This window comes from Cebus imitator, unplaced genomic scaffold (genome assembly GCF_001604975.1).
Source record: "Cebus imitator isolate Cc_AM_T3 unplaced genomic scaffold, Cebus_imitator-1.0 Scaffold24, whole genome shotgun sequence".
Lineage (NCBI taxonomy): Eukaryota > Metazoa > Chordata > Mammalia > Primates > Cebidae > Cebus > Cebus imitator.
Window position 1 is genome coordinate 14787826 of NW_016107339.1, and position 26966 is coordinate 14814791.

The window sequence follows — 26966 nt, forward strand, 5'->3', positions numbered from 1 at the left end:
ACATACATATATATATATAAATACATTGCAACAAAACGGTTTCCCTCTGAACCTGTAAGTGATTTTTTCCATCCTTACAGTGAGGGTGATAATCTTTGCTGTAACCACTGTCCTGTGTCCCTTAATGAATTTAGAAAGTTTAAAGTAAAAGAGATCAGTAGATAATGACTTACTGATTCATTGTAGTGTTTTTTTTTAATAGATTTGTATCTTTGCCATTTATTTTTTAAAATCTTATTCAAAATATTAAATAATACAATTTCAGATATGAAAAGAATTACTGCAATAAAACAGTTCAGGGGCATTGTAGTGTTTTCATAGGATGTTTATTATGTGAGTAAGATAGAATTTATTTGCAAAGATTTGGTTTACATATAAACTTTCAAGGATATAACTTAAAAGTTTTAGAGGACATGGTATTCTCAGAAGGAATTATTGCTTTTATTAGTGAAATGGACTCCAGCTTGATATTTTCTGCCTTTCTGTGTTTGGCTGGGGTGTGCAGCACGAGGGCCGGGAGGAAGATCAGCGACTGATCAACTTGGTTGGGGAGAGCCTGCGATTGCTGGGCAACACCTTTGTGGCACTGTCTGACCTTCGCTGCAATCTAGCCTGTGCGCCCCCACGACACCTGCATGTGGTCCGCCCTATGTCTCACTATACCACCCCCATGGTGCTCCAGCAGGCAGCCATTCCCATACAGGTGGGTTAGGGGGAGTCTGGCCTGAGGGAAAGTGAGGGGTGTCGGTAGAGTGACCTACAGTAGCTACTGGGCCTGAAGGAGGTTAGGAAAGGAGGAGACTTTGGAAACATGGTGATGAAGGCTGGAGATACTTCAGAGGTATATCACAAGGTGATACACCTCTTGGTTTGGGTCATGTATTTTTCTCACTTTTGCCTGTCTGTCTGTCTTTTGCAGATCAACGTGGGAACCACTGTGACCATGACAGGAAATGGGACTCGGCCCCCCCCAACTCCCAATGCAGAGGCACCTCCCCCTGGTCCTGGGCAGGCCTCGTCTGTGGCTCCGTCTTCTACCAATGTGGAGTCCTCAACTGAGGGGGCTCCCCCGCCAGGGCCGGCTCCCCCGCCAGCCACCAGCCACCCAAGGGTCATCCGGATTTCCCACCAGAGTGTGGAACCCGTGGTCATGATGCACATGAACATTCAAGGTGAGTTAGGATCAGTTGCTGGCAGTGAAGAGCAGCAGGATCAGTATGAGGGAGGTTGATGCAAAGGCTTGAGGGAACAAGGTGGGGAGGGGAGAACTCCATGCTGGTGGTAGCCTGGGTACCAAAGCAGAAGCTTTTGTAGGCAGATGTGGATGGTGGGTAAGAAGGGTTGCTTTGTCTTTGGAGATGTGTTTGTGTGGTGAAGGGAGCACCTTCTCCCTGTTTAGATGGAGGGAAAGGCAGGCTTTCTGATTGGGGGATTATGGGCCTGAAGGATGGCTGATATCAGGAGGATATATTTAGGCCTTGGCCCTACTTACCTCAGGGCCACTCTCTCTGTCTCCCTGCCCAGATTCTGGCACGCAGCCTGGTGGTGTTCCGAGTGCTCCCACTGGCCCCCTGGGACCCCCTGGTCATGGCCAAACCCTGGGTAAGAGTGAGGGCATCAGAGCAGGCTGAGCTCTGGGTAGAGATGGGGAAGGGCTGAGTGGATGGGTTGAAGGGGTCCAGGTTCAAGGTTACATCAGACCCGCCCCCCAGGCTCCACCCTCATCCAGCTGCCCTCCCTGCCCCCTGAGTTCATGCACGCCGTCGCCCACCAGATCACTCATCAGGCCATGGTGGCAGCTGTTGCCTCCGCGGCCGCAGGTAATGACCTGGAAGGGGAGGCCTGGGAGGTGGGGCACAGTCCATGGTGGTGGCTGGCTGGCAAGGGCCTGGCCGTCAGCCCTTTTTGGTCTCTTTCTTCTGCCACCCACAGGACAGCAGGTGCCAGGCTTTCCAACAGCTCCAACCCGGGTAGTGATTGCCCGGCCCACCCCTCCACAGGCTCGGCCTTCCCATCCTGGGGGGCCCCCAGTCTCTGGGACTCTGGTGAGCAAGGGTGGGGGAGTTCTAATGCAGAAGAGTCTGGGGAGAGACTCCTGTGGTGGTGCATGGAAGGGCAGGACTGAAATCCTCCCCTGCTCTCTCTCTAGCAGGGCGCCGGGCTGGGTACCAATGCCTCGTTGGCCCAGATGGTGAGCGGCCTTGTGGGGCAGCTTCTTATGCAGCCTGTCCTTGTGGGTAAGTTTTCATCCTTCCCCACTCAGACTTTAAACTCCTTTCCCAGTCTGCTCATGGGCAATTTTCAGTTCTTAACGTATTTTCTTGATTCTTGCTTTCCTGGCATGGGGCTGCTGTAGTGTCTTGTTCGTCTTCAAGTTTCAGCCTGCTTCTTTTTTTTTTAGGAGATAGGGTCTTGCTCTGTCACCCAGACTGGAGTGCAGTGGTGCAGTCCAGTGAGTGAGTTATAGTGCACTGTAACCTTGAACTCCTGGGCTCAAACAGTTTTCCCACCTCACCCTCCCGAGTAGCTAGCCTAGTAATTTTCTTTCTTTTTTTTTTTTTTTTTTTTTGGTAGAGATGGGGTCTCGCTATGTGGCCTAGGCTGGTCTTGAACTCCTGGGCTCAAGCAATCCTCCTGCCTTGGCCTCCCAAAGTTATTGGACAACGGGTGAGACCCACCCTGCTCAGCCCAGCTTTCTTTTGGTTTCTTACAGCTCAGGGGACTTCAGGAATGGCTCCACCACCAGCCCCTGCCACTGCTTCTGCCAGTGCTGGCACCACCAACACAGCTACCACAGCTGGCCCTGCCCCTGGAGGGCCTGCCCAGCCACCACCCACTCAACCTTCCACTGCTGATCTTCAGTTCTCTCAGCTTCTGGGGAATCTGCTTGGGCCCGCAGGGCCAGGGGCTGGAGGGCCTGGTGTGGCTTCTCCCACCATCACTGTGGCGATGCCTGGTGTCCCTGCCTTTCTCCAAGGCATGACTGACTTCTTGCAGGTGAGTGGCTGGCATGCTATTCACCTCATTCTTCCTATTCCCTGGCCCACCCAGGCAGTGGTACCTTGTTGCCATTATATAACCACTAAGATCCCCTAGTGACATGTTAGGGGAAGGGGCCCTGGGAATTCATTGACTGTGAACCCTTCGTTTTGGAGATGAAGAAAATGAGACTTAGAAAAAAAAGTGTAGTAATTAGTATCACTGCTTTCTGACAACCTGTTCAGAGGGGGAGGTGTAGGTAGTTGTGCTGCCTGACTCTGTTAGATACTTACCATACTTCTGCTTGGAGCAGTGAAGATCAGAATGTAACTCCCATCTTCCCAGAACCATTGGTTTGTGCCCTCTTGATGTCATATTATTTCCTTGTCTGCATTCTCACCTCACCTTCTGTTCTTTGTTCCTTCTCTGTTTGCCAGGCAACACAGACAGCCCCTCCACCCCCGCCACCTCCTCCACCCCCACCACCTGCCCCAGAGCAGCAGACCATGCCCCCACCAGGCTCCCCTTCTGGTGGTGCGGGGAGTCCTGGAGGCCTGGGTCTGGAGAGCCTGTCACCAGAGTTTTTTACCTCAGTGGTGCAGGGTGTGCTGAGCTCCCTACTGGGCTCCTTGGGGGCTCGGGCTGGCAGCAGTGAAAGTATTGCTGCCTTCATACAACGCCTCAGTGGATCCAGCAATATCTTTGAGCCTGGAGCTGATGGAGCCCTTGGTGAGCAAAAGGGGATGCTTTGGTCTGCTCCAGGAAGGGGCAGCCAGAGGAAGGTAGATGGCCTTGGTTTAGGGGTGTTGCCAAGGTGGGATGAGATTGATGATCTGGTTGTGGGTGGGCAGGCTAGGTGGTAAAGGCCATTGCTGACATCTGCCCCTGTCCCCCAGGATTCTTTGGGGCCCTGCTGTCTCTTCTGTGTCAGAACTTTTCTATGGTGGACGTAGTGATGCTCCTCCATGGGCATTTCCAGCCACTACAACGGCTCCAGCCCCAGCTGCGATCCTTCTTCCACCAGCACTACCTGGGTGGTCAGGAGCCCACACCCAGTAACATCCGGGTAAATGAAGGCCAGGGGCCCCAGAGCTCTCCTCCTTTGCACATTCAATTCCTTATTTCTGACTGCTTCTCTGCCAGGTAAAGCTCCATTTGCCCCCACACAAGCTGTGGACTTGTTGGGGTCAAGGTGGAAGTCTTGGGAGGACTGAGGCTTTGAACTAAACCTGTTCTGTTTCCCCACAGATGGCAACCCACACATTGATTACGGGGCTAGAAGAATATGTGCGGGAGAGTTTTGTGAGTAGCCTGTCTCTATTCCCCTCCTCTCCTGGGTCTGGTCAAGGCAGCTGCCTCCTCCGCTCCCAGTCTTGCGATTCCTGATTTTGGGATCTTTGTGTGTCTTGTCTCTCAGTCTTTGGTGCAGGTGCAGCCAGGTGTGGACATCATCCGGACAAACTTGGAATTTCTCCAAGAGCAGTTTAATAGCATTGCTGCTCATGTGCTGCACTGCACAGGTCAGAGGCTGGCCAGGCGGGGGCAGGTGGGGCCTGTTGGATGTGCAGGGCTGCCACGTGCCAGCGTTCCCTCCTTATATTTTGCCCACAGATAGTGGATTTGGGGCCCGGTTGCTGGAGTTGTGTAACCAAGGTCTGTTTGAATGCCTGGCCTTGAACCTGCACTGCTTGGGGGGCCAACAGATGGAGCTTGCTGCTGTTATCAATGGCCGAATTGTAAGCACCACCCAGCCCTAGGCCCTTAGCCTTTTGTTTCCTAAGGTTTCCATTCTCTGCAGTTGTCATTTTTCTTTTCTAAACGGACATTCTGTATCCTGGATCTGATACATTCCAAAAGGTGGTTGAGGGTTCTGTGTTCTAAATCTGCTTTCTGCCCCTCAGCGTCGTATGTCTCGTGGGGTGAATCCCTCTTTGGTGAGCTGGCTGACCACTATGATGGGACTGAGGCTTCAGGTGGTACTGGAGCACATGCCTGTAGGCCCTGATGCCATTCTCAGATATGTTCGCAGAGTCGGTGATCCCCCCCAGGTAAGGGACCTGATGGGCTATGGAGTTGGGGGACTTGAGAGAACTGGAGAGATCTGAGAGGAAGTATGTTGTTCTCCTTTAATTTCCCAGCCACTTCCTGAGGAGCCAATGGAAGTTCAGGGAGCAGAAAGAGCTTCCCCTGAGCCTCAGGTACTAGGGAGAGGGAGTGGTTGAGGGGCCAGATGATGTGGAGTGGAGGCCTCGGGGAGAAAGGTTTGGAGGCTAAGAATTCTGAAGCCTGGCTCTTCCCGCCACCTGCCTTCCAGCGGGAGAATGCTTCCCCAGCCCCTGGAACAACAGCGGAAGAGGCCATGTCCCGAGGTCCACCTCCTGCTCCTGAGGGGGGCTCCCGAGATGAACAGGATGGAGCTTCAGCTGAGACAGAACCTTGGGCAGCTGCAGTTCCCCCAGTAAGTGTCAGGAAGTGATCCAGTGGGTCACGGCAGCTGAAAGTCATGGGCATTACTACTTTCTAATCTTTTCCTCCCCAGGAATGGGTCCCTATTATCCAGCAGGATATTCAGAGCCAGCGGAAGGTGAAACCACAGCCCCCTCTGAGTGATGCCTACCTCAGTGGTATGCCTGCCAAGAGACGCAAGGTTGGTTTTCCTCTCCCCTAAGCCTCTCTTTATCCAGGTTTACCTGTCATGCCTGGAATCAGACTGTTTAGAGCTGGTAGGAGCTGCTTCTTACTCAGTCTCCCCTCATTTAATGAGGCAACTTTTCTGGGATTCAGACTTGCTCCTGGTTGTTGGATAACCATACAGGACTTTACCTTAGTGTTTGCTAGCCATCCTGTTAGTTCCTCAGCTGCCTAATCCTCATGTGCCTAGATCCCATTTTCCTTTAAGGTGGGTTTCCTCTTGTGGATTACCTAAACTCTGAATCCCACATGGCTTGACCCCTTCTGCCTCTCGTTTTGAAGAGCAAATTCACTTCGGTTTTGGCCAGAGCCAGAGAATTAGGAAGGCATTTCAGCTGTAAAGACCACATCCTGGACTATATTTCCCCTCTCTCCACTAGCATGGAGACTCAGTGGTTGACTCATGGAAAGGGTGAGCCGGATGGTGGCACTGGATCTGACGTTGATCCTCTTTTCCCTCCCAACCCCTATCCCCCAGACGATGCAGGGTGAGGGCCCCCAGCTGCTTCTCTCAGAGGCTGTGAGCCGGGCAGCTAAGGCAGCCGGAGCTCGGCCCCTGACGAGCCCCGAGAGCCTGAGCCGGGACCTGGAGGCACCAGAGGTTCAGGAGAGCTACAGGCAGCAGGTGCCCCCACCTTGAAGCAGAATAGGGATGGTCTAGCGGGAGGGGTTGGGCTAGGGTCCCTCTCCCCTGGATCCCTTCAGTGATGAACTGGTCAGCCTGGGGCTACCACTTGTTTTTGTCTTTGGCATCTATCTGGGAAGGCTTGGCAATGCCACCCCGGGCTATTTGACAGTGTGCTTGGTGGGGGAAATGTTAGCTTCTGAGGGATGGCCTTGTGTGCTTGCTGGGATCATAGGGACTTGGCCAGTGCTTCTCCAACCTGCCCGCTTTTTCTCTCTAGCTCCGGTCTGATATACAAAAACGACTGCAGGAAGACCCCAACTACAGTCCCCAGCGCTTCCCCAATGCCCACCGGGCCTTTGCTGATGATCCTTAGCTCTTTGCTCTATGGCCCTTTCTCACCAGGAGACCGTTTCCCCCCTCTTCCTTCACAGTATTTAAGAAATAAAAGTCGGATTTTTCTGGCTGCTTTCTCTCTACATCGTCTGCTGATTAAGAGTGTAAGTCCCTTAATCTTGTGTGAACTTGTTTTTCAAATTAATACTCCTTTGTAGTAGTAGAAAGCTTGTAGTATCTCCCCATGAGCCTAACAGACACTATGTTCTGCACACCTAGCATTTGATATTAAGATTTTTGTGCAAAAGCACTTTATATGTAAACAAAAAACCTGTACTTTTAGGTTTTTTGGGAGCATATTCTAGGTGCACACTAGGATAGAGCTCTCAAATTATCCAGCAAAAAGTTTCTGAGCAGCTGCAGACCTAAATATAGTCTTAGCATAACTAGCATGCAGTGTTACCATGTGAAATCTCACTTAGTTTAACAATGCTGGAACTGGTCTATACAATTCAAAGAGCCTCTTATTAATGTGCTCCAACACTGAGGCCTTAAGAGACTTCCCCTTAGTTCATCACAAAGGACCAAAGTTCCATCATTGCAAATTCTTTGCTAGTCCCTTTGAGATATAGCTGATGTCCCTTCTGCCCCCTTTCTCTACCTTGGCTAGTTTAGTGCTGATCAACGGAGCATGGCATAAGCTTAGCAGCTTCCACCTAGACTTGGAACATGAGCTCACGGACACATAACAGGTCTGTTTCTTAGAGAGTCCATATGAAGACGCTGGTTCATAATCCCCATATGTCCCTCCCAGGCTCCAGATAATGCAAAGGAAACCATATTGGGCTCAGCCCAGATGTCAGGTGCAGACTGAACCAGCTGAGACCACTCACTGGCACAAAGCAGCAGATTTACCCAGCTGAGCTCAGCCAAATTCCCGATCCACAAAAATTTGAAGATCCAATACAATGATCATGTTCTTCGTTACAACAGCTTACTGAAATAAGTAACAAATAGTTCCCTGACTCAAACTACCAATCACTCAGCACCATGCTTTAAGATAATGCAAACAAACAAGTAACCCATACCGAAATCATTGTAGAAATTTTTTTAAATCCTTTTATTATTCTTTTTTAACAAACAGCCCCAGGGATGGGGGAACCAGGGGAAGGGGGAGGAGGGGAACTGAGGCTCCAGCCCCAAAACCCCTCCCCACCCACCCCTTTCCCCCTTATATATTTATAATCTATATACAAGCCCCGGGGGTGGGGGGCAAGAGGAACTCCCTCAGCGGGGTGGGGGCAACCCAGGCTCCTTGTCCCCTCGGGACCCAGGCTCCTCTGCCCGTCGGGAAGCCCCTTCTCGAGACGGTGGCCCTGTCCGCTCCCAAGGCTTAGGTATCCAGCGCAGGGCATCTGGTGGGGAGGCCTAGTGCACAGGCATGTATGAAAGAATGAGTCATAGTGGGAGAATGGGATGGAAGAACAGAAAATCAGGCGCATTTAGACTTGGGGTTACAGGGGTTTCTCCTTCACCTGCTGGTAAAGGTCGATGCGCTGGGTGCGGAAGACTCCACTATAGGTGGAAGGTGTGGCCTTGAGACGGGAATTGAGGCCAGAGAAGGACCTGAGGGAAGAAGGGCTTTTAAGGCAAGCCCGGGATCCAGACCTTGGTCCCAAAGTAAGGAAGTACTTGGAGAGTCCACATCCCTATTCCCTTTCACCTTCCAGTTGGGGGAGTACGTGATGACCCAGGTCCCCCAAGGTTGCTGCTCAGTTTTTGATAATCCTGGAACGGCTTTAGTTCCAATGGATGCAGCTGAGGGGGAAAAAAACCATGAACGGCCTGCCTTGAAATACAGCCTCCCTACCCCCAAGTTTTGGCGCTCCCTAGCCCCTCAGTTCCTGTACCTTACCTCTGCTCGCCCCAAGCTAGCAGGGAAGGGCCTGGCAGGTGAAGGCAGCACCCGAGGAGCAGGGGCAGGTGGGGGCCGCACAGCCAGGCTCGGGGGCTGCAGAGCAGGGCCCACAGGTAACAGAGAAAGGGGAGGCGGGGCAGGAGGTGGTGCTGGCGGCAGAGAGCCGAAATTCACCACAGGCAGCTGTGAGTCTACCATGGGTAGAAGCATCTGTAACAAGAAATTTGGGTGTGCATGTTGGGGGCAGGGAGGAATGTCAGAAAACCAGGGAAAATCACAGCCAGCAACTGGACAGAGAAACGAAGGGGAAGTGGGAAGATGCAACATACCTGTTGGGCAGGAGCCCCTGAAGGGAGAAAGCCACTTTGGCCACCAGGCTGCAGAGGAGAATAAAAATCGGAAGGAGATGGCAGATCCTGGCGTACCTGTTGGGAAATGGGGAGGAATACATCAACCCCCACGAAATCATTCTCCCCACCCTATCTCCCGATATCTAACACCTGGCCCCCCCTTACCTGAAGCAACGATGTGTCGGGCAAAGGACTGGGGCAGAAAGCTGTAGAGTAGAGGAAGGAAGGTGGAGGGTAGAGAACTCCTCCAGCCGGCAACTTCCCTAGCTCTGCAGCTTGTAGTGTGGAGAAATCTAGAAACTGGCCCTTGAGAGCTACCCCAGAGAGTAGTGCTGAGGGAGGGGCTGGGCCAGGGGGTAGGTATAGGGGCTGTGATCTGAAAAGAAATTGTACGGAGAAAAAATTGTCAGTCTGAGCAATGCCTTAAGTCCACTAGCTTCTGGTGCCCTAGAACTGTGTCTGCCCCTTCCCTCTCCCCTGAAACACATCTCCATGTCCCTTCTGTGATCCACAGGCATCGAGTCTTACCGGTAAGGATGCAGTGAGGGTGTCCCAGGGCGGAAGCCTCCACTGTTTGGATGTAATTGAGAGTCCATGGCTCCCCCAGAGACCTGCAGGAGAGGAGCAGGGTTCAAACAGCTTTAGTATCTGTGATCAAGAAAAGATCAACACCCCACCCATAGCAACAAAAAGTAGGGAGAAAAATGAAATGACATAAAACAAGTTGTATCTCACAACTCTACAACATAGAAAGGCTTGATTATAAATACACAGCAGGCAGAAAAAAATAAGTTACTGAAGGTGTCCTACAACAGGAAGTGGGGCCCACCTGAGAACTGGAAGGTCCAGGGCTGCCATAGAAGACCTCAGGATACAGGCGCTGGCCTGAGGAGCTGGGATCTGTGCCACAGTGCCCAGAACCCAGGTTCTTGGATTGTGGCTCAGCAGAGGCAGCAGCACTGGGAAGCAGCTCCCAGTCTCGGGATATAGGAATGGCCTGGGAAGGAGAGGCCTTGTGGAGAGGGATGTCTGACATCCTGGATGCCCTGGTCACACCTAGCAATCTTCTCCTGAAATCTAGAGCCTTTCCACCAAACTCTTACTCCCACTTACCTCAGTGACTGATACTGTTAGCTCCTTCTCTGCTTTTAAGGTGTCTCCTACCACAAGGCGTAAGTCCGAGTCCTGTGATCACAAGGCAGGAAACATTGTCCCATGACTTGGACATGTGTGGACTCTACACCCCACCTTTAGTCCTTCCCTTCTCTCCACGCAGCTCAGGATACCTAGATCCAGCCCACACAGACCTTGTCACTAGTGCCAAACTGGACGGGGGGACCAGGTCGATGGGATGGCCGAATGGGGCCAGGCTCTGGTCCTCGGTCTGTACGCTGTGATCGTTCCGTGCCAATGGGGCCAGGGGGCAGCGGCTGCTCCCGGGGCAGCTCCTGGATTGGGCACACAGTAAAGTGGGTTGGGGGAGGGAAAGGGAAATCCAAATTGGAATGCCCAGAACACAGAGGCAGAGGGAAAGAGCACAGAAAGGTAAGGCCAAAGTCGGATTCCTGGGAACATTCCCCTTACCCTTTTTTGGTCTTTTACCTTTCTGTCCCCATCGTTGGGGGCAGGTGGCGGTCTCCTAGGAGGTTCAGAGCCAGGTGGACCCTCACAAGGAACAGCATTCAGGGGTGAGGGGCCTCCAGGCCTCTTGGGGGGTCCCTCTGCTGCCCCCTTGAGTCCTCCATCAGGGGAACTTCGCTGGCTGCAGGGACCTGATGACACCTGAGAATCCCCACTCAGGTCCACCCCACTGTCAGACTGACTCATCTGAGAGGAGTGGAGAAGGAGCTAGTTAAGTCAGGGTAGAAAGCACCCCATACCTGACTGATGCACACATTTAGACAGATAAACTGCAGAAAGGGGACCACCAAGTGAGAGAACAGCTTCCAGACTCAACCCAGAGTAGGTGGGGGAGTATGGCCAAGGCTCAAAAGAGTCCCAGCTCAGACATACCCTCCCACCCTCACTCACCTCCGTGCCAGCCACATCCTCAAAAGGACTCAGGGGCTCCATCCAAGGCTCCATGGAGCTGGGCCGGTAACTCTTTCGGCTAGTGGCTGGAGAAGGGAGCACCAACCACAAGAAGTGAGAGGAGATGATAGTTCAGAAGCCCATCTCATTCTTAACCTTTCTACCACAGTCCTTTCGCTCAGCTTTACTCACCAGTATGTAAACGGTTCCAGATGTGAGGGGTCAGGGCCTCCGTGCCTGTATCTCTGGATTCTGCCTGAGGGCCTGAGCCCTCAGGCTTAGAGCCCAAGAATCCAGAGCTATGAGGAGGTGGCAAAGATTCCTACAGATAAGAGGAGCCAGAGAGAGGCAAAACATGAATTGGGTGGGAAATGGGAATTATAGGAAGCCTGGACAGAGTGGGGTGACACACAGTGGGGTGTAGGGGCAACAAGGGAGACACATGGGAGACTAATACTGATAATTCTGGGGTAAAAAGTGAGAGAAATAGGAAAGAGAATGGAGAAAACATAAGAATTTTCACGAGTAAGGGTGCAGCAAGGCACAATCTGAAACCCATCCCTTACCTCCTGTAGCAGCTCTGGTTTTCTGGGAGGCCGCTCCCGACGTTTAGGAGGAAAAGGACTAACCCCAGTGGGATCCCGGGGAGTCCCACCTACCCCTCTCACCATTGGCCCTGGCTCCTCAAAGTGGGTCTCTGGGAAAGAGAAAAACTGTCACCATCTGCCTTGCTCTACCACTGACCCTAGGCTTTTCCTCCCTACTCCACCTCCCAATCCTTCTACTCTTGCTCCCTGCAGAAACCCACACAGCAGCAGGGCCCCTAGGCCAGATTCTCCACCCCCTCCCTCTAGCACTTGACCTTCTATGGAGATGGAGATATTCCCACCCATAACCCCGCCAGCTTACCAGAACCGAGGCTGCTGTTGGCTCTCTGGGGCTCATAACGGGTTGGGGGCCTAGGAGAGGGGCCCTGAGGGGCTTGGGGAGGCCCAGGCTTGTGCCTTGGGTGCCCCCCTGGTGCAGTTACACTCCCTTGGCGGCTACTAAGCTGGGCCAGAGCCTGTTGGATGCCAGCAGGATTGCTATGGATAACTTGGTCCAGGCGGAAGACAGCAGAACTGCTGGGAGGTGGGGGAGGCAGGGGAAGCCCCGGGGGACGCTCCTCTGGAGGACGACTGGAGAAAACAGAGCATTAGCTCCAGTATCTACTAAATTGCTACTTTTCCCCACAAGTCTGTTTCCCAACTTCCGTTTACAACCTATTCTCTTTCCTATTAAAATGCAGGTGTTTCTGAGTCCTAAGAGTTGCTATGTGTACAGGCTTACAGAATGGAAAGCAAAGAACAGGGAATAAATATATGAATGGGTATTCCTGACTCCATCACCCTGCCAACTGCTTTCCAGTTGCCTTAGCTAGACTGACGTCCTACTGACATTCTGAGTCCAAGGCCCCTCAGGCCACAATCTCCACTGCACCCAAACTTATCTTTCTCTCGTTTTACTCCCCTCCTCCAATTTTTAAACCATCATAAATTTGTTTGTCCCTACCCACCTTCGGTTCTTGGGAGAGGGCCAACTCCTCTTGTCGCCTCGTCCTGGCCCAGTCCTTCCTCCAGGACCACCACCACCTCCTCCACTGCTGCTGCTACTGCTGCTGCCAGCCTTGCCCCCTGGGCCAGGGCGCCGGTTCTGCCGTTCCATCCCTGGCCGCTGACTCGAGAAGCTCCGTTTACTCAAATCCTTGGCTCTCTGGCTCAGATCTCCACGGGACATGGCTGAAATGCCTGGTATGGCTCCAGCTCCACCTCCCCCAGGAGTTCCCACAGCTTTGGGTGTTAGCAGTGCTGGTGGGGGTGCCTCTTTGTCCCCCCGACGCTCACTGGCAAAGTCGCTGCTCTCTGATGCAGTCTCCCATTCCTCATTGGCTTGGTCCGAGTTCTGGTTTGACAGATCAGGAGACTTGGCAGCTGCCCGGCGAGGTGGTGGGGCCACTGTAACGGCTGTGAGAGCCTCCTCAGGTCCAGGTGTGGAGACTGGAAGGGTTACAGAGGGCTTGCCCTCAGTCCCCCTGGCAGCATTCTCCCGCTCCTGTTTCAGCCTCCGGAAACGAGGTGGTTTGTCCTGCTGCTGAGCCCTCCCATGTCGCCTCCTTCGGGGTCGCTCCCCGTCTTCCACACCTATGCCCATGTTGCTGCCTCCACTGCTGCTCCCGCGCACCATGGGGGACAGAGGCCCTGGGATCAACTTCTCTTTCAAAGGCTCCTTGTTTGGTGGTAAAGGACCTGTGGGAGGTTTCTTGGGAGCCAGTGACTTCGCTGGAGGGCTCCAGCCTGGACAAACTGAAGGAGGGGGCCTCCCTCCCCCACGGCCCCGGCGAGACGGCACCCCTCTGGGAGTGAAGACCCGTCCACCCCGGGCAGTGGAGAAACGGGCTGGGGCTGGTGAAGGTGGGGCTCCTGGTGGTGGGGGAGCAAGAGGGCCCTGGGTGAGTGTTCCCTCCTTGGGTGGGGGGGCCTCCTTGTCTGAGGGAGCCAGATCACTCTCATGGGTCTCGCTGCCTGTTTCTGAGCCCCGCTGCCGGCGCCGCTTGGGAATTTCTTCATATTCCGAACCTTCGCTCCGTGTCTCACTGGCAGTGCGGCCTCGGGGAGCAGGAGGGTGGTTTGGTCCCCCTGTCCCACCTCCACGCCCATCGTCTCCTCGGAACTCTCGGTAACTGCGGAACTCCCGGCTTCGGGCTCCCCGCCCTCGTCCCCCGTAGGTCCCCCGAAAACCCCTCCCTCTGGCAAAATACTCGCCTCGGCCCCGACCCCGGCAAGAGGTAGGACCCACTCTTTCATAGGAATAGTCCCTCCGAAGCCTTGGGGCAGGGGAAAGATTCCCACTGGGTGGGGTATCTTTGGGGCCCCCTAGCTTTCCCTTGGCTATTTTGAGTGGGTCTGGCTTTGGGGCTTTGGGGGTTTCATCCCCCTGTTCAAGGGGCTTGGGAGGCAGCTCTTCAACTTTTGTAGGTGGTGGGGGTTTCTTTATGGGCCCAGCCCGGCGGGGTGGGGCCCCTGACTCCTCTGGAGGGATTCCACGACGACTGCTGCCTGGCCGAGGGCCCCAGCGGGTCTCCATGCGACTCTCTCTGCGTGGTGGTGGGAGGCCCTGGCCTCCACTTCCGACTCCACGGGCAGGCTTTCGGCCTGCTTCTGGCCCTGTCAGCTGTGCAGTCTCCTCCTTAGGGGACTCCTTTTTGGGTGGTGGAGTTTGTATCTTGGCCACTTCATCACTGCCTGGGGGCCAGGGGAGTGGACGGGGCCCAGTGGGAGCTGGTTCTTCCAGAGAAAAGCGAGAGATTGGGGGTCCAGGGGCTCCATTCTCAGGAAAGCCTGGATAACTGGCCAGATAGGGTGGTGGGGGAGGTACTGGAGGAGTCTCACTCCTGAAGAGGGAGACAGAAAGAATAGAAATAAGTATCTCAGGAAAACCAGAACTAGGTGGAAAAACAACACTTTATTATGATCTAAACTCTCTTTTACTGTTTTTCTTTTCTTTTTTTTTTTTCCAGACATCGCATCTAGTTGCCCAGGCTGGTCTCAAACTCCTGGGCTCAAGCCATCATCTCACCTTGGCCTCCCAAAATGCTGGGATTACAGGTGGGAGCTACTGCATCCAGTCTCTCCTTTCCTGTTCATTCCTATCCCTACCACTAACCCAAAGTACCTTTCTCCTAGGCCTAGATCCTATGAACTCAACCATTTCTTATGACCAAGACTCACCTCATCCCCTTGTCATCCTCATCCGCAGCCTGGCGCAATGGTGAGGTAAGTGGGCGGGGGTCGGTGGGTGTGGTGGTGAAGACATCTCCTACCCAGGCCAACTTTGGATCCACTGGTGGAGTGCCCCGTTCCCGTAACATGGGGGGTGCATGACGGTCAAATGGCTCTGAGCTTGAGCCCCCGCTGTCTGAGCGCTCTCGGGGAACTAGGCCTGAAGAAACAAAAGAACAAATACTTTCTCCTGCCTCAGCCTCCTGAGTAGCTGGGATTACAGGCACGCACCACCATGCCCAGCTAATTTTTTGTATTTTTAGTAGAGACGGGGTTTCATCATGTTGACCAGGATGGTCTCGATCTCTTGACCTCATGATCCACCCGCATCGGCCTCCCAAAGTGCTGGGATTACAGGCTTGAGCCACCGCGCCTGGCCGAGAACAAATACTTTTCATGTCATAGGTCCTCCAGCCCAACAGGCATCTCCCCAGTCTACTCCTCCCTGTCAAGTCAGCTCTTCCACCCCTTGTTCCCAGTAGGTCTCGGCCTTGCCTGCTCTCGTATTAACACTATCCACTCAGCTTTCCTACAAAAGAATCAATCCACCCTAAATACCCTGGCCAATGAAGGACTACTGCTTATTTCTTAACCAAGCCCATTTATGCAACAAAGCTATCTCAGCCGTAAGCATATACCCCTCCCTTTTCGCTATTAAAACCTATCATACCAAGGTCACAGCAAGACACTTTCATCCCACTCCTAAGACGGGGCTATCCTGTTTCCCACTACTCCTCCCACAACCCCTTACCAGAGGGATGCACTCCAGGAGGGTAGAAGTCTAGAGGGGCCCGACCCTGGAGGAGCCGGGGGTCCACATAAGGAGGAATCATCATCCATCGGGGATCAAAGTTCATTGGGGGCATAGGTGGGGGCCGGCCCAGAGCACCTGGGTACAGGGCCTTGGGGGGTGGTGGAGGAGCCTGTGGAGCTGGCACAGCCCCCAGGGTCACAGGCTGTGGTGGTGATGGGGGAACTGGGGTAGGAGGGGCAGGGCCTTGTTGATGCTGCTGCCACTGCTGCTGCTGCTGCTGCTTCAGAAACTGTTCCTAGAAAAAGAGGAAAGACAGGATGAGAGAGGCTCAAGGCACACAGGGTCAAAGGAATCAGCAAAGAAAAAACCAGGCTAGGGGAAATTGGGTGACAATGAAGACAACTGGACAAAGCAGCAGAGACACCCAGAAGGTAACTTATGAACAGAATTAAGTACTGAAGCCAGAAAGAATTAACAGAAGCCAGGAAGAATAGCAGCCCTTAGAGAATTAACTTGATCTTACCTGCTGCTGCCGCTGGAAACGAGGAGGCAATGACTTCTGATATTTGGGGTAGCCCAAGCCCTGACTAGGGGGCTGGCGGGGGGGACCAATCCCATCGCCCTTGGGTTCCACCTTTGGAGCTGGGGGTGTGGTAGGAGGAGGGACCTCTTCTGGCGGTTCAGGACCCTCTTTTGAGGGCAGTTGTGGTTCCACTGCATTGAAAAACAACAACAGAGTGACCTAGTCCAGCAATAGACACACTCCATGAACACCCCAGAAATATCAGGTCTCACCTCTAACTCCCTTCTCTAAATTAGACTGAGCTACTCTACTCAACATCTATTCTATTGAAGCCCCTCCCACTTAAGATCCATAAAAGCACTTCATGCCCTCCTATGAGCCTACAATGAAGGCATTAACTTCTAGGAAACCATTAAAATAACAGCATTTTCTTCAGTCTTGACCTAAAGAAAATGGTTTTTATTTTTATTTATGTATTTCTTGTGAGACAGTCTTTTTTTTTTTGAGGGGGACAGAGTCTTGCTCTGTCACCCAGGCTGGAGTGCAACAGCAAGGTCTGAGCTCACTGCAACCTCCACCTCCTGAGTTCAATTGATTCTCCTGCCTCAGCCTCCCGAGTAGCTGGGATTACCAGCGTACACAACCACGCCCAGCAAATTTTTATATTCTTTTAGTAGAGATGGAGTTTCACCATATTGGCCAGGCTGGTCTTAAACTCCAGACCTCGTGAGTCACCCGCCTCTGCCTCCCAAAGTGGGGGCTGAAATTACAGGTGTGAGCCACTGTGCCTGGCTGATGGGGTCTTGCTTTGTTGCCCCAGTTGGTCTCAAACTCCCTAGACTCAAAGCAATCCTCCACCCCAAGCCTCCCCAAGTGTTGGGATTACAGGCATGAGCCACGATACTTGGCCAGGAAATGGTATTAAGTCCACAATTTAGGATTTCAGACAACAAAACCTTCCTTCAGATACACAAATGATAGGACACTCTATCACTGATAGTCCAATAAACCAAAACAACTGCCTTCTATTTCATTTACCCCCAGCTTTACCACCCCGAACCTTTAAGCAACTTGAAGCAGAGATCTGACATCTGGTAGTACCTATCCCCATATTTCCATACCTGGGCTGGCTTCGAAGCTGCCACTGCTGGTGCTACTGGTACTGCCACCACCACTCACCAGAGTGGGAGCTAGAGCCGCACCTGGAGTAGGAGTAGATTGGGCAGGAGGGGTCTGTGCTGGCTCTTCAGGTTCTTTCTCTGGTGCTGGGGCTGATGCCGGTGGTGGAGCTGGAGGTGCAGGAAGTTCTTTGGGGACTGCAGGTGGTGGAGCTGGAGTACAAGGGGCAGCGGGTGGGGGAGCAGGCTCTGCTTTGAGCCGCTTGTCAGGTGCCCCAAACTTTTCATCAAGCCGCTTGAGCTTCTCAGCACAGGCTGCCCGGCGCTCTTCCTGCATGCGCCGCTCCTCCTCTTCTCGCCGTCGCCGGGCGCGCTCCACTGCCAGGGAAATCTCAGATGATGACTGCTTTCGTCGCTGCCGCCATGCTTCATCCTCATCTTCAGGTGCTGGGGGCTTGCAGGGAGGGCCCCCACGATCCTGTCAATTGGCAAGACCCAGCAGGGCCAGGAGTATCAGTTACTATGCTTTCTACTATCTCTTTCACAGACCAATCAATTGTTGCTACTTGCAAGATGCAAGGACCCAGGCCTTGGGGTTGATCTCTCTGGGTGATGACAAATTCACTACAAGTCTTGTTTGAGACCAGGTCTTGCTATGTTGCTCAGGCTGGTCTTGAACTCCTGGGCTCAAGTGATCCTTCTGCTTCAGCCTGCTCATTGCTTCGACTACAGATACACACTACCAGATCCAGCCATCTAGCCACCCTAGTCCCTTTTTCTGTTCCCTCTCTCCTTCGGAAACACACACACCCAGGCATTCTTGTTCTTTCCTTATTGGCACCCCAGTTTCTCACTTCTTACCCAGATTCCCCTATCACCAATGATATTTCCAAGCTTTCGAGAGGTGTTCTGCAGCCTGGCACTTCACACAGCCCATTTTAAGCACCCCCTTCTCCTCTATTACAACTGCTTCAATTACTCAGCTGACACTAATCTCCCACAGCTGACCCTCTCAATCCCTTATTGTAGACACTCACTGGGTAGTCCCCAGGGGGGCCCCAGTTCCCGGCGGGGCTCCGGTGAGGTGGGGGTGGGAGAGGCTTTGGGGCAGGAGGTCCTGGTTCTGTCTCTGGAGGCCGAGAGGTTTCTGCCCAGGCCGTCTTAGGAGGGGGCGGTTCACTGCCGGGAGAGTTGCCCTTTTTGCCATCTGCTTCAGGGGGCCGTTCCTCACCAGAAGCTGACTGGGAATCCTTGCTGTGAGCAGACCAACAGTGGAATTAGAACCAGCTGCAACTAACATACTCCTCTAAGAGTATATTATCGAAAAACAAACCAAGATCCCTCCTCCTCTGCTCTGACGGCCCTAACTCACTGGCCCTCAGCTCCCTCCTCATCAGAGTCTCGCCCATCTTCCTCATCGCTGAACTTGAGCTTTTCAGTGTAGTCAACCTCTTCATGGGCCCCTGAGAGAAAATATGAGTATTAGTAATGCAAGCATTCTGCTCTCCAATCTCAGGAGGTAACCTGCAACTATATAACAAGATGTACTACCAATGCCAACACCCTCCCTCTGAAGTCTAGATCCACTAATGAAGTCTTGTCATCCTTATTTCTCTCACCACTTTGCCAAGACTTGGTATGCCCCCTCCGTGTACCTCCCCAACCCTTCTATTTTTTTTTGTCTTTTTTTTTTTTTTGAGATGGAGTTTCGTTCTTGTTACCCAGGCTGGAGTGCAATGGCGCGATCTCGGCTCACCACAACCTCCGCCTCCTGGGCTCAGGCAATTCTCCTGCCTCAGCCTCCTGAGTAGCTGAGATTACAGGCACGCGCCACCATCCCAGCCAATTTTTTGTAGTTTTAGTAGAGACGGGGTTTCACCGTGTTGACCAGGATGGTCTCGATCTCTTGACCTCGTGATCCACCCGCCTCGGCATCCCAAAGTGCTGGGATTACAGGCGTGAGCCACCGTGCCCGGCCTTTTTTTTTTGTCTTTTAAGAGATAAAGTCTTGCTCTGTTGTCCAGGATGGAGTGCAGTGGGATAATCATAGCTCACTCTGACCTCCAACTCCTGGGCTCAAGCAATCCCACCTCAGACTCCAGAGTAGCTGGGACCACAAATGCACACTCCACACCTAACTAATGTTTAAAACTTTTGTAGAGGTGGGGATCTTGCTATATTGCCCAGGCTGGTCTTGAATCCTGGCTTCAAGCAATCCTCTCACCTCATACCCCAAAAGCACTGGGATTACAGATGTGAGCCACTGGGCCTGGCCTTCCCTACCCTTCAATGTCTGCCTTTCACCCACATAACCCTCTTATTTTTTCGTCAGGTTTTGCCTTTCAAGACCCAAGTTCTTGACCCTTAATATCCACTTACCTGCCCAACCATCATCATTCTCCTGATCCAGTTGATCAAACTCCTTGAGATTATCCTCTTTGAGAATAGAGGGACGACCCACAGGCTCTACTAGGCGCATTGGTGGCCCTGAGCCTCGGGGGCCCGCCACACGGGGAAAACGGCTATGTACAGAAAAGAAAATGAAAGACGGCAAGTTGTATAACCACATGCAAGAGCGATCCTAGACTAAGGCTCCTGGCTAGAAAACCATCTCCTCCCCCAATAAGCTTCCCCTGCCCACAACCACAAACCCAGACCGGATTGCTCACCTGGGCCCATCAGGAGTGGGGTATCGGTAAGGCCCCTGGGGTCCATAGGGCGGAGGGAACGGGAGATATGGGGGATACATCTGTAAAAGGGTCCAACAATAGCTGCTCAGAGGAACAGTCATATACCCTCTTCCAGCTCCTTAAGCCTGCTATCCTCCCACCCTCCCTTCTATCTCATAGGCCAAAGACTAAGTCCTGATTCCTAGGTCTCCAGCCTCCAGTGTAATCGCTCCAAGACAAGACAGCAAGACTCACGAAAGGCGGCATCATTCCGCGGTAGGGAGGGAACTGGGGTGGGCCTGAAGGCTGCAGCGCCCCCCGGGGATCATGACCATGATGAAGTTTGGAGTCCGGGCCCTCCAGCTCATCAGGGCCACGCCCACCTCCGTCCCTCCAAGTTGTAGAATCTGTATTTTGGAAAAGATAGAGAAAGGTATCAACGACTGGAGAGCAAGTGAACGTAGGTGAAAGTGATAGGGAGGAAACTGAGTAAATCAGCACTTAGCTGAGATGGAACAGGTAATGTCTTGGCCAAAAGGCAGCCACTCACTTTGGGGGCGGAGGCTTGGTCCGGGCCCAGACGACTGTTCGGCAGACTCCCTTTCCTTGGCAGCCTTGTCCTGGTCGCCAGCCGCCTGCAGGGTCGGAAATTCCTCTCGAGAGAATCGCGACAGTAGGCTTGATGCCCTTCCACCTATTAGGATGGGCATGCAGAATGGGAAACAGAAGTACATTTACTGAGGACATGCTTAAAAGTGGAAGGCTCTGACAGGTATCACATCGTCAGGTTTCCTGCCTTCAAACTTACCCCCCTACAGAATAACTGCTTATTCGCAAAGAAAGTCAGTTCTGGGACCACTACACTCCGTCATGTAAGAGTGAGACTTGGCTGGGCACGGTGGCTCATGCCTGTAATCCCAGCACTAAAAATACAAAAATCAGTCTGGCGTGGTGGCACCTGCCTGTAATCATAGCTACTTGGGAGGCTGATGCAGGAGAATCGCTCAAACCTTGGAGGTGGAGGGTGCAGTGAGCCAAGATTGTGCCACTGCACTCCAGCAAGACTCCATCTCAAAAAGAAAAGGCCGGGCGCGGTGGCTCACGCCTGTAATCCCAGCACTTTGGGAGGCCAAGGCAGGTGGATCACGAGGTCAAGAGATCGAGACCATCCTGGTCAACATGGTGAAACCCCGTCTCTACTAAAAATACAAAAAATCAGCTGGGCATGGTGGCGCGTGCCTGTAGTCCCAGCTACTCAGGAGGCTGAGGCAGGAGAATGACTGAACCCAGGAGGCGGAGGTTGTGGTGAGCCGAGATCGCGCCACTGCACTCCAACCTGGGTAACAAGAGCGAAACTCCGTCTCAAAAAAAAAAAAAGAAAAAAAAATGAGTGAGACAGTGAGACTTAAATTGCTCATGTGCCTTCATGAAACTGAACATAGGTTATCTTAGATTTAGCCAGAGGACCAAGGTCACTTTGCTGAAGAGGGGTCATGCATCCCATGGTGCCCGGACACAGCTCCCCAAACAGTGCTGCACTCACCATCTCCATGTGCTCCATGGGTGATGCTGGCTTGTGCCCAGGACTTTACCCCGCTTGGAACCGAAGGAGTGTTCTGGGGAAGTGTTGAGAGAGATGATAAATGATGATGTGGGTGGGGCATCTATGAGCCATTCTTCCCCCAACCCCTGAGTTCTCCAGGTACCTCGGGGGCTGCTGGGGGTCGTTTCGGCTGGTTGGAGGCAGGCGTCTGTGAAGCCGGCAGTGGCTGCGATTCCAGCGGCTGAGCGGTTGAGGCATCGGAACTGAGGGGATAGAATGGGAAGGTTGTTCAGGCTGAAGATGGCTCCCCGACTTCTCCAACTGGTGGAGACTTAGGACTGAAACTCTGCCCATTGCTGCCATTTACAAATTAAGAACAAAATAATTTTGTCATCCTTTGTAGGCTGTCATCTGTTTCTTCATGCTTTCTCTCCAAGACAAAAAGCTAAAGGCATCATTCCTTAGTTACGTAACAAGAAACCTACCACAGATAAGAAAGGAGCCTCCTTTGTCTCTGGTTCTTGTGTGGCTGGGATAAACCAAGCCCTAGCTCTCCCTGAAGTTCAAGTTAGAATACTCATGACTCTAGGTCCCCCAAGCCTCTGCTTACCTCTTGGGGTCGGACTGCTCCTGTTTGCTTGCCCATCCTGTTCCGTCTTTCGGCACTAGTGAGACATTGGGGTCATTGCCTTTGTTCTCGGCTTTCAGGCTTGGAAGGTTGGCTGGAGGTGGCATACGCCGGGCAATGGCAACTTTCCCGAGACTCTGCAGGCCATGGCGAGGGGCAACTGGAGAAAAAGATGGAGAGAGGGTCAAAAATGCCTCATATAGGAGATCTGATGGCCTCCCACCGTGGGCCACATTTATACATCTTGAATATTTTATTACCTACTTCCTCCAAACTTCTCTTAGAAAGGATCCCTTCTTCTGCCCCTAATAATCTCTGAAATCAGGCCAGGTGAGGTGGCTCACGCCTGTAATCCCAGCACGCTGGGAGGCCAAAGTGGGCGGATCACCAGAGGTTGGGAGTTCAAGACCAGCCTGACCAACATGGTGAAACCGTCTCTACTAAAATACAAAATTAGCCAGGTGCCAGGCGTCAGGCGTGGTGGTGCATGCCTGTAATCCCAGCCACTCAGGAGGCTGAGGCAGGAGAATCACTTGAACCCAGGAGGCGGAGGTTGCAGTGAGCCAAGATTGCGCCATTGCACTCCAGCCTGGGCAACAAGAGTGAAACTCTGTCTCAAAAATAAAAAAAAATCTCGGCTGGGCGCGGTGGCTCATGCCTGTAATCTCAGCACTTTGGGAGGCCGAGGCGGGTGGATCATGAGGTCAAGAGATCGAGACCATCCTGGTCAACATGGAGAAACCCCGTCTCTACTAAAAATACAAAAAATTAGCTGGGCATGGTGGCGCGTGCCTGTAGTCCCGGCTACTCGGGAGGCTGAGGCAGGAGAATTGCCTGAACCCAGGAGGCGGAGGTTGCGGTGAGCCGATATCGCGCCATTGCACTCCAGCCTGGGTAACGAGCGAAACTCCGTCTCAAAAAAAATAAAATAAAATAAAAATAAAAAATAAAAAATAAAAAAAATCTCTGAAATCCCTATCAAGAATGATGAGAAATGTAACATTCAATGTTTCTGTGAGATTGGCTACTCACGAGGCTCCAAGCGGCAAGCTAGCCTCAGACTTTCCCAAGTCCACATTTCTTTGCCTCCAATTCTTACGTGTCCAAAAACAGGCAACCACAGACACACCTTTATAGGAGGGTAACTTGATGTTCACCCAGAGCCCATGCCCCCTTTAAAGGACACTCTAGTCTTTTGGTATCTGTACTACTGCCTCTTCTCTTCAAAGAGCTTCAAAACATATGGCCCATCCATGCCTAGTTTCCAACCATCAGAAGTATCTTTGCAGGACCCTCACCAGCGGGTTTCTGGATCTCTAAGGACTTGCCCTTATATGTATCAAACAGGTTGAGCGAGGAATACTTCTTTCCATCCTTTCCCTTGGCAGTCGGCCCCGAGCGATCGGACATTGCGCTGGAAGCTCATTGAGTATGTTGGGTCCTGCAGGCACCTCCCCCAAAACGTGCCGGAGCCTGTGGGCCAGACAGCAAGTGTCTCAGTCTCTGTCCCCTGTACGGACCGTAACAGAAGTTTAAAAAATTCCCTTGTATTCTCATTAGGGATTCAGATATGAGGCCCTCTGGTGTCTTTTCTCCAGTCTATGTAAGCTGCCCACTCTCTTTAAGCGACCACGATCGACTTATCTCCCACACAGCCCAAATGCCATGATCCCTCCTTTCCGCCAAACACCTTTGCCAAGGAAATCCAAGTAAAAATCCAGTATTCTCCTAGTATAAACACTCTGTGCCCTTTGTGCCACTCTACAAAGGGTAGCAGCCTTTTCATTCCTTACAAGTAATAATCTCTTCTCTCTTCACCAAAATTATTTCAGAGACTTACAACAGGGCAACCAAATTCAAGCAAGAGAAAACTAAAAAAGCAGCATACAATTCCACCATAGTAGAACTGAAACAGCGCTTTAGATTCCCTATTTATTGGAGACCAGCTACCTAATCATACCCCAGGACCCTGTACCCCAGGTTCCCTGCCCAGCAGCCTCGTGTCCATCTGGGAAGGTTTGTAGGAAGGTATGCCGGGAGTTAAAGGATTTTATGAGCTTGCTCAGCCGGAATGGGGGTTGGTACCAGAGAAATCCTCATAGAACACTGGGGCTCTACAAACTCCCAGACTATAGGAACCCCAAGTATTTGAAATATCCCATCTTTTCCAAAACTTGCTCCTGTATTGGTTCCTGGAAAAAATCGCTTCCAGGTGAAATACTGTTTTACCATGTGAAGAACTGAGAAAAACAAAGCTTTATGGAGCCACCTTGAGAGCACTATGGGCCAGAAACAGAGGGCCAAGGCCAAAGCCATCTTTATTTTCCTATCCTCATTAAATATGTCCATCACCAGTGTTTCTCTCCTTGATACTTCTAGCTCCCTAAGCAAGCAGGACATCTCTCTCAGTCCATTCCAGAGTGATCAGGCATTCGTCTATGGACGGGAACAGTGTAAAGAGACGAGAAATGGTGGGGAAGAAAGCAAGGAAATCCAGACAAGGCCCAGAATGAAAGCCAAAATTGGTGAGAGTGAACTTTATGACAAGCCAGAGATGAGATGAATGTAGCTTCGAAGGTATTTAAGGAGACCAATCTGTGAAAATAAATATATGAAGGGAAAAGAAAGAAAAGGATCATGTAGTGAACAGACCAAAACTAACAGAAAAGAATGAATACGAAAGCAGGTGAAAATACATGGAAGCAGGAATGGCAAAGAAAGGATGCAGAAAACGAACTAAGAGGGCAAAGACCCAAAAAGAAAAACGGGGATGGGGCAGAAAGGAGACGAGGAATAGAAAAAATGAAAAAGCAGACACAGGGCGACTGAGCAACATAGAAAGCAAAGATGCGGGATAAAAGCAGGGTTCTAGAGTGGGAGTGGCTCGAGATGAAGAGGGGCGTCCAAAGGGGGGGACCACAGAGCTGAGTGATAGGAGGGGGGTCCAACATGGACGAAAAGAGCCCTTCGGAGAGGAGAACCTTCGGGCGCGGCCCACCCCAGGGCGGCAGCGGGGGAGGGGGCCCACAGATGGGGTTGAGAAGCCAGGAGCACAGCAGAAGGTGGGGAGTTAAGGCCCAGGCGCAAGAGTCATCCCCTGAAGCCAAGACGGTGGGTGGGTAGGGGCAGACTGTGGATGCTGAATGAGCGGCCGGAGGCGCGGGTCCCGGAGAAGAGGTACTAGAGGGGGAGGGGCGGGCAGGCCCGGCAGCGGAGGACAAAATGGCGGCGGTTAATGGCAGCTTCTCCTCCCCCCGGCCCGCCGCCACCGCCGCCGTCACCGCCGCCGCCGCCTCCGCCACAACCGCTCCCGCGCCGGAAAAGAGCGTCAGCGCACGGTTCACCCAGACTCACCTGGCCGGGTGCGCGGGGATCCGGGACCGGGACCTAGGGGCTCCCCGGGACGGGATGGCCGTGGGGCGGGGGAGGATGGCGGCGGATGGCGCCGGGTTCGGCTCCTCCCGTCTCCCTAGCTCACTCCGCGGCTGAGCTCCGACTAACGGCCCATCCGGGCAACCGCCGCCCCCGGGAGCACCCCCCCCACCTCCCACCTCCCTTCGCGCCTAGACACGCCCCTTTATTTGCATAAAGGGCGGGGCGCTTCCTACCCTAACCCTCTTTACTGCCAGGGCGGTCCTTAGTTTAAAAAAAATAAAAGGGCCGGGAGCGCGGAGCCGGCGGAGGTTATTTGCATAAAGAGGAGGGACTTACGAGCTCTAGGACGCCGATTGGCTGAGGAGGCGGGCCTCCCGGGGTCGGCTGTAGGGAAGTGTTCGGGGGTAGGGAATGCGGTGCAGGTCGTGTGGGCGGTTGGGACGCAGAATTTACTCGACGAATGTGGGAGAAAGAGGCGGAGCGTGCGTCGTACGTTCGAGGAAAGATGGGAGCGCAGAGACGTAGGGACGCCAAAAGTGGAAGGAAACGTTACACGGCCCATGGCGCCTTCAGCTGAGGAGACTGAGAGAGAGGACAGGGGCTGGTGGGGCGGAATTAGCAGCCAGAGGGCGGAGCTTACGCAGACCTGGTAAGAGTTCCAGCTCTCGCGTCCCTCCAGGGGCTTGGGGTGGTGGTTGCGGGGGACGTTGGGGCGGGGGGCGGGGCCTTCCAGTTATTAAATCACGTCATGCAAATGAGGTGAATAGACAGACCAATCCAAAGGTCCCGGGAAGCCTGTCGCCTGCACCACGCAGTGAAGGCTTTCTTCGGGCAGTGCTATATATTCGCATAATGTATGCAAATCATTTGAACAAAGATAGGCTGGGAATACCTTGTTCGTGCAAATCTCGGCAACCATCGACTAAAACGGACATTTAATTTTATAACATATCGTCGTGAATAAATTTTCATATTTGATACTGGGAATTTGTAATTTCTTAACAATGGATTTCATTTTGCAAAATGAAAGTAGTTTACCTTCTTTGTCTCTTACTATCCGATTCTAGAGCTCTCTGCTCCCATCTGACCTACTATCATTTAACGACTATGATTTGAAGGCGCTGGAGATATGCACAGGATATTTTAGAAGTAGAGAAATGAAATATGACTATACCTGCGATGGTTGAGAAATGCTTCTAGAAAGTTCTTATTAAGCGATATGAAGGGCAGGGTTCAGTGTCTTACGCCTGTAATCCTAGCACTTTGGGAATACTAAGGTGGCTAGATCACCTGAGGTCGGGAGTTTGAGATCAGCCTGGCTAACATAGTGAAACTCCGTCTCTACTAAAAATATAAAAATTAGTAAGCTATGGTGGTGTGCCACTGTAGTCCCAGCTCTTCAGGAGGCTGAGGCATGAGAATCACTTGAACCTGGGGGATGGAGGTTGCAGTGAGCTGAGATAGTGCCACTGCATTCCCTCCTGGGCCACAGAGTGAGACTCCATCTCAGAGAAACAAAAACAAAAAATGAAGGCCGGGCGCGGTGGCTCAAGCCTGTAATCCCAGCACTTTGGGAGGTCGAGGCGGGTGGATCACGAGGTCAAGAGA

The 26966-nt window shown here is 52.6% G+C and overlaps 3 protein-coding genes and 1 non-coding gene across 53 annotated transcripts in view; 2 read left to right on the forward strand and 2 right to left on the reverse strand.

The window, feature by feature from the left end:
- BAG6 (BAG cochaperone 6) overlaps positions 1–6773 on the forward strand; it is a 13579-nt gene extending 6806 nt beyond the window's left edge. For 7 of the 48 annotated variants that reach the window (XM_037736352.1, XM_037736358.1, XM_037736354.1 and 4 more), the window contains 16 exons: positions 506–703; positions 920–1172; positions 1525–1602; positions 1933–2045; positions 2150–2237; positions 2714–2997; positions 3417–3708; positions 3876–4045; positions 4228–4281; positions 4397–4499; positions 4591–4715; positions 4881–5027; positions 5118–5177; positions 5294–5437; positions 5519–5626; positions 6576–6764. In XM_037736352.1, the coding sequence (XP_037592280.1) occupies positions 506–703; positions 920–1172; positions 1525–1602; positions 1933–2045; positions 2150–2237; positions 2714–2997; positions 3417–3708; positions 3876–4045; positions 4228–4281; positions 4397–4499; positions 4591–4715; positions 4881–5027; positions 5118–5177; positions 5294–5437; positions 5519–5626; positions 6576–6671 (2313 nt within the window). In that variant the 3' untranslated portion in view covers positions 6672–6764. Of the gene's footprint in view, positions 1–505; positions 704–919; positions 1173–1524; positions 1603–1712; positions 1821–1932; positions 2046–2149; positions 2238–2713; positions 2998–3416; positions 3709–3875; positions 4046–4227; positions 4282–4396; positions 4500–4590; positions 4716–4880; positions 5028–5117; positions 5178–5293; positions 5438–5518; positions 5627–6148; positions 6296–6575 lie in introns of all 48 variants that reach the window. The other 41 variants (XM_037736332.1, XM_017522380.2, XM_017522381.2 and 38 more) reach the window with 17 other exon arrangements.
- A 963-nt stretch (positions 6774–7736) lies between these two features.
- On the reverse strand, positions 7737–25484 carry PRRC2A (proline rich coiled-coil 2A). Of its 3 annotated transcripts, none has more exons than XM_017522374.2 (31): positions 25338–25481; positions 23282–23493; positions 21966–22143; positions 21519–21618; positions 21356–21428; positions 20363–20506; positions 20068–20219; positions 19813–19892; positions 19523–19665; positions 18516–18606; positions 18181–18397; positions 17147–17621; positions 16026–16216; positions 15500–15797; positions 14698–14908; positions 12486–14360; positions 11840–12108; positions 11497–11627; positions 11123–11252; positions 10931–11016; positions 10502–10726; positions 10207–10347; positions 10013–10084; positions 9729–9896; positions 9428–9510; positions 9065–9275; positions 8879–8974; positions 8547–8759; positions 8355–8449; positions 8167–8257; positions 7737–8059 (listed from the first exon to the last, which is right to left on the reverse strand). In XM_017522374.2, exons 2-31 carry the CDS (start codon positions 23391–23393, stop codon positions 7919–7921), a joined length of 6492 nt encoding a protein of 2163 aa, XP_017377863.1. In that variant the 5' UTR covers positions 23394–23493; positions 25338–25481; the 3' UTR covers positions 7737–7918. The 3 variants fall into 3 exon arrangements, with proteins under 3 accessions (XP_017377863.1, XP_037592259.1, XP_017377864.1); XM_017522375.2 differs by having other exon boundaries at positions 7749–8059; positions 23282–23456; positions 25338–25484; XM_037736331.1 differs by lacking the exon at positions 9729–9896 and having other exon boundaries at positions 23282–23456; positions 25338–25484.
- On the reverse strand, positions 22994–23125 carry LOC119470240. The gene has a single exon (XR_005199122.1). It is a non-coding gene; the product is annotated as a small nucleolar RNA SNORA38 (small nucleolar RNA).
- The window catches only part of LOC108299855, a 17870-nt gene continuing 15836 nt past the window's right edge, over positions 24933–26966 (forward strand). The window contains exons 1-2 of the mRNA XM_037736212.1: positions 24933–25094; positions 25625–26007. Of these exons, the coding sequence (XP_037592140.1) occupies positions 24933–25094; positions 25625–26007 (545 nt within the window). The remainder of the gene's footprint in view (positions 25095–25624; positions 26008–26966) is intronic.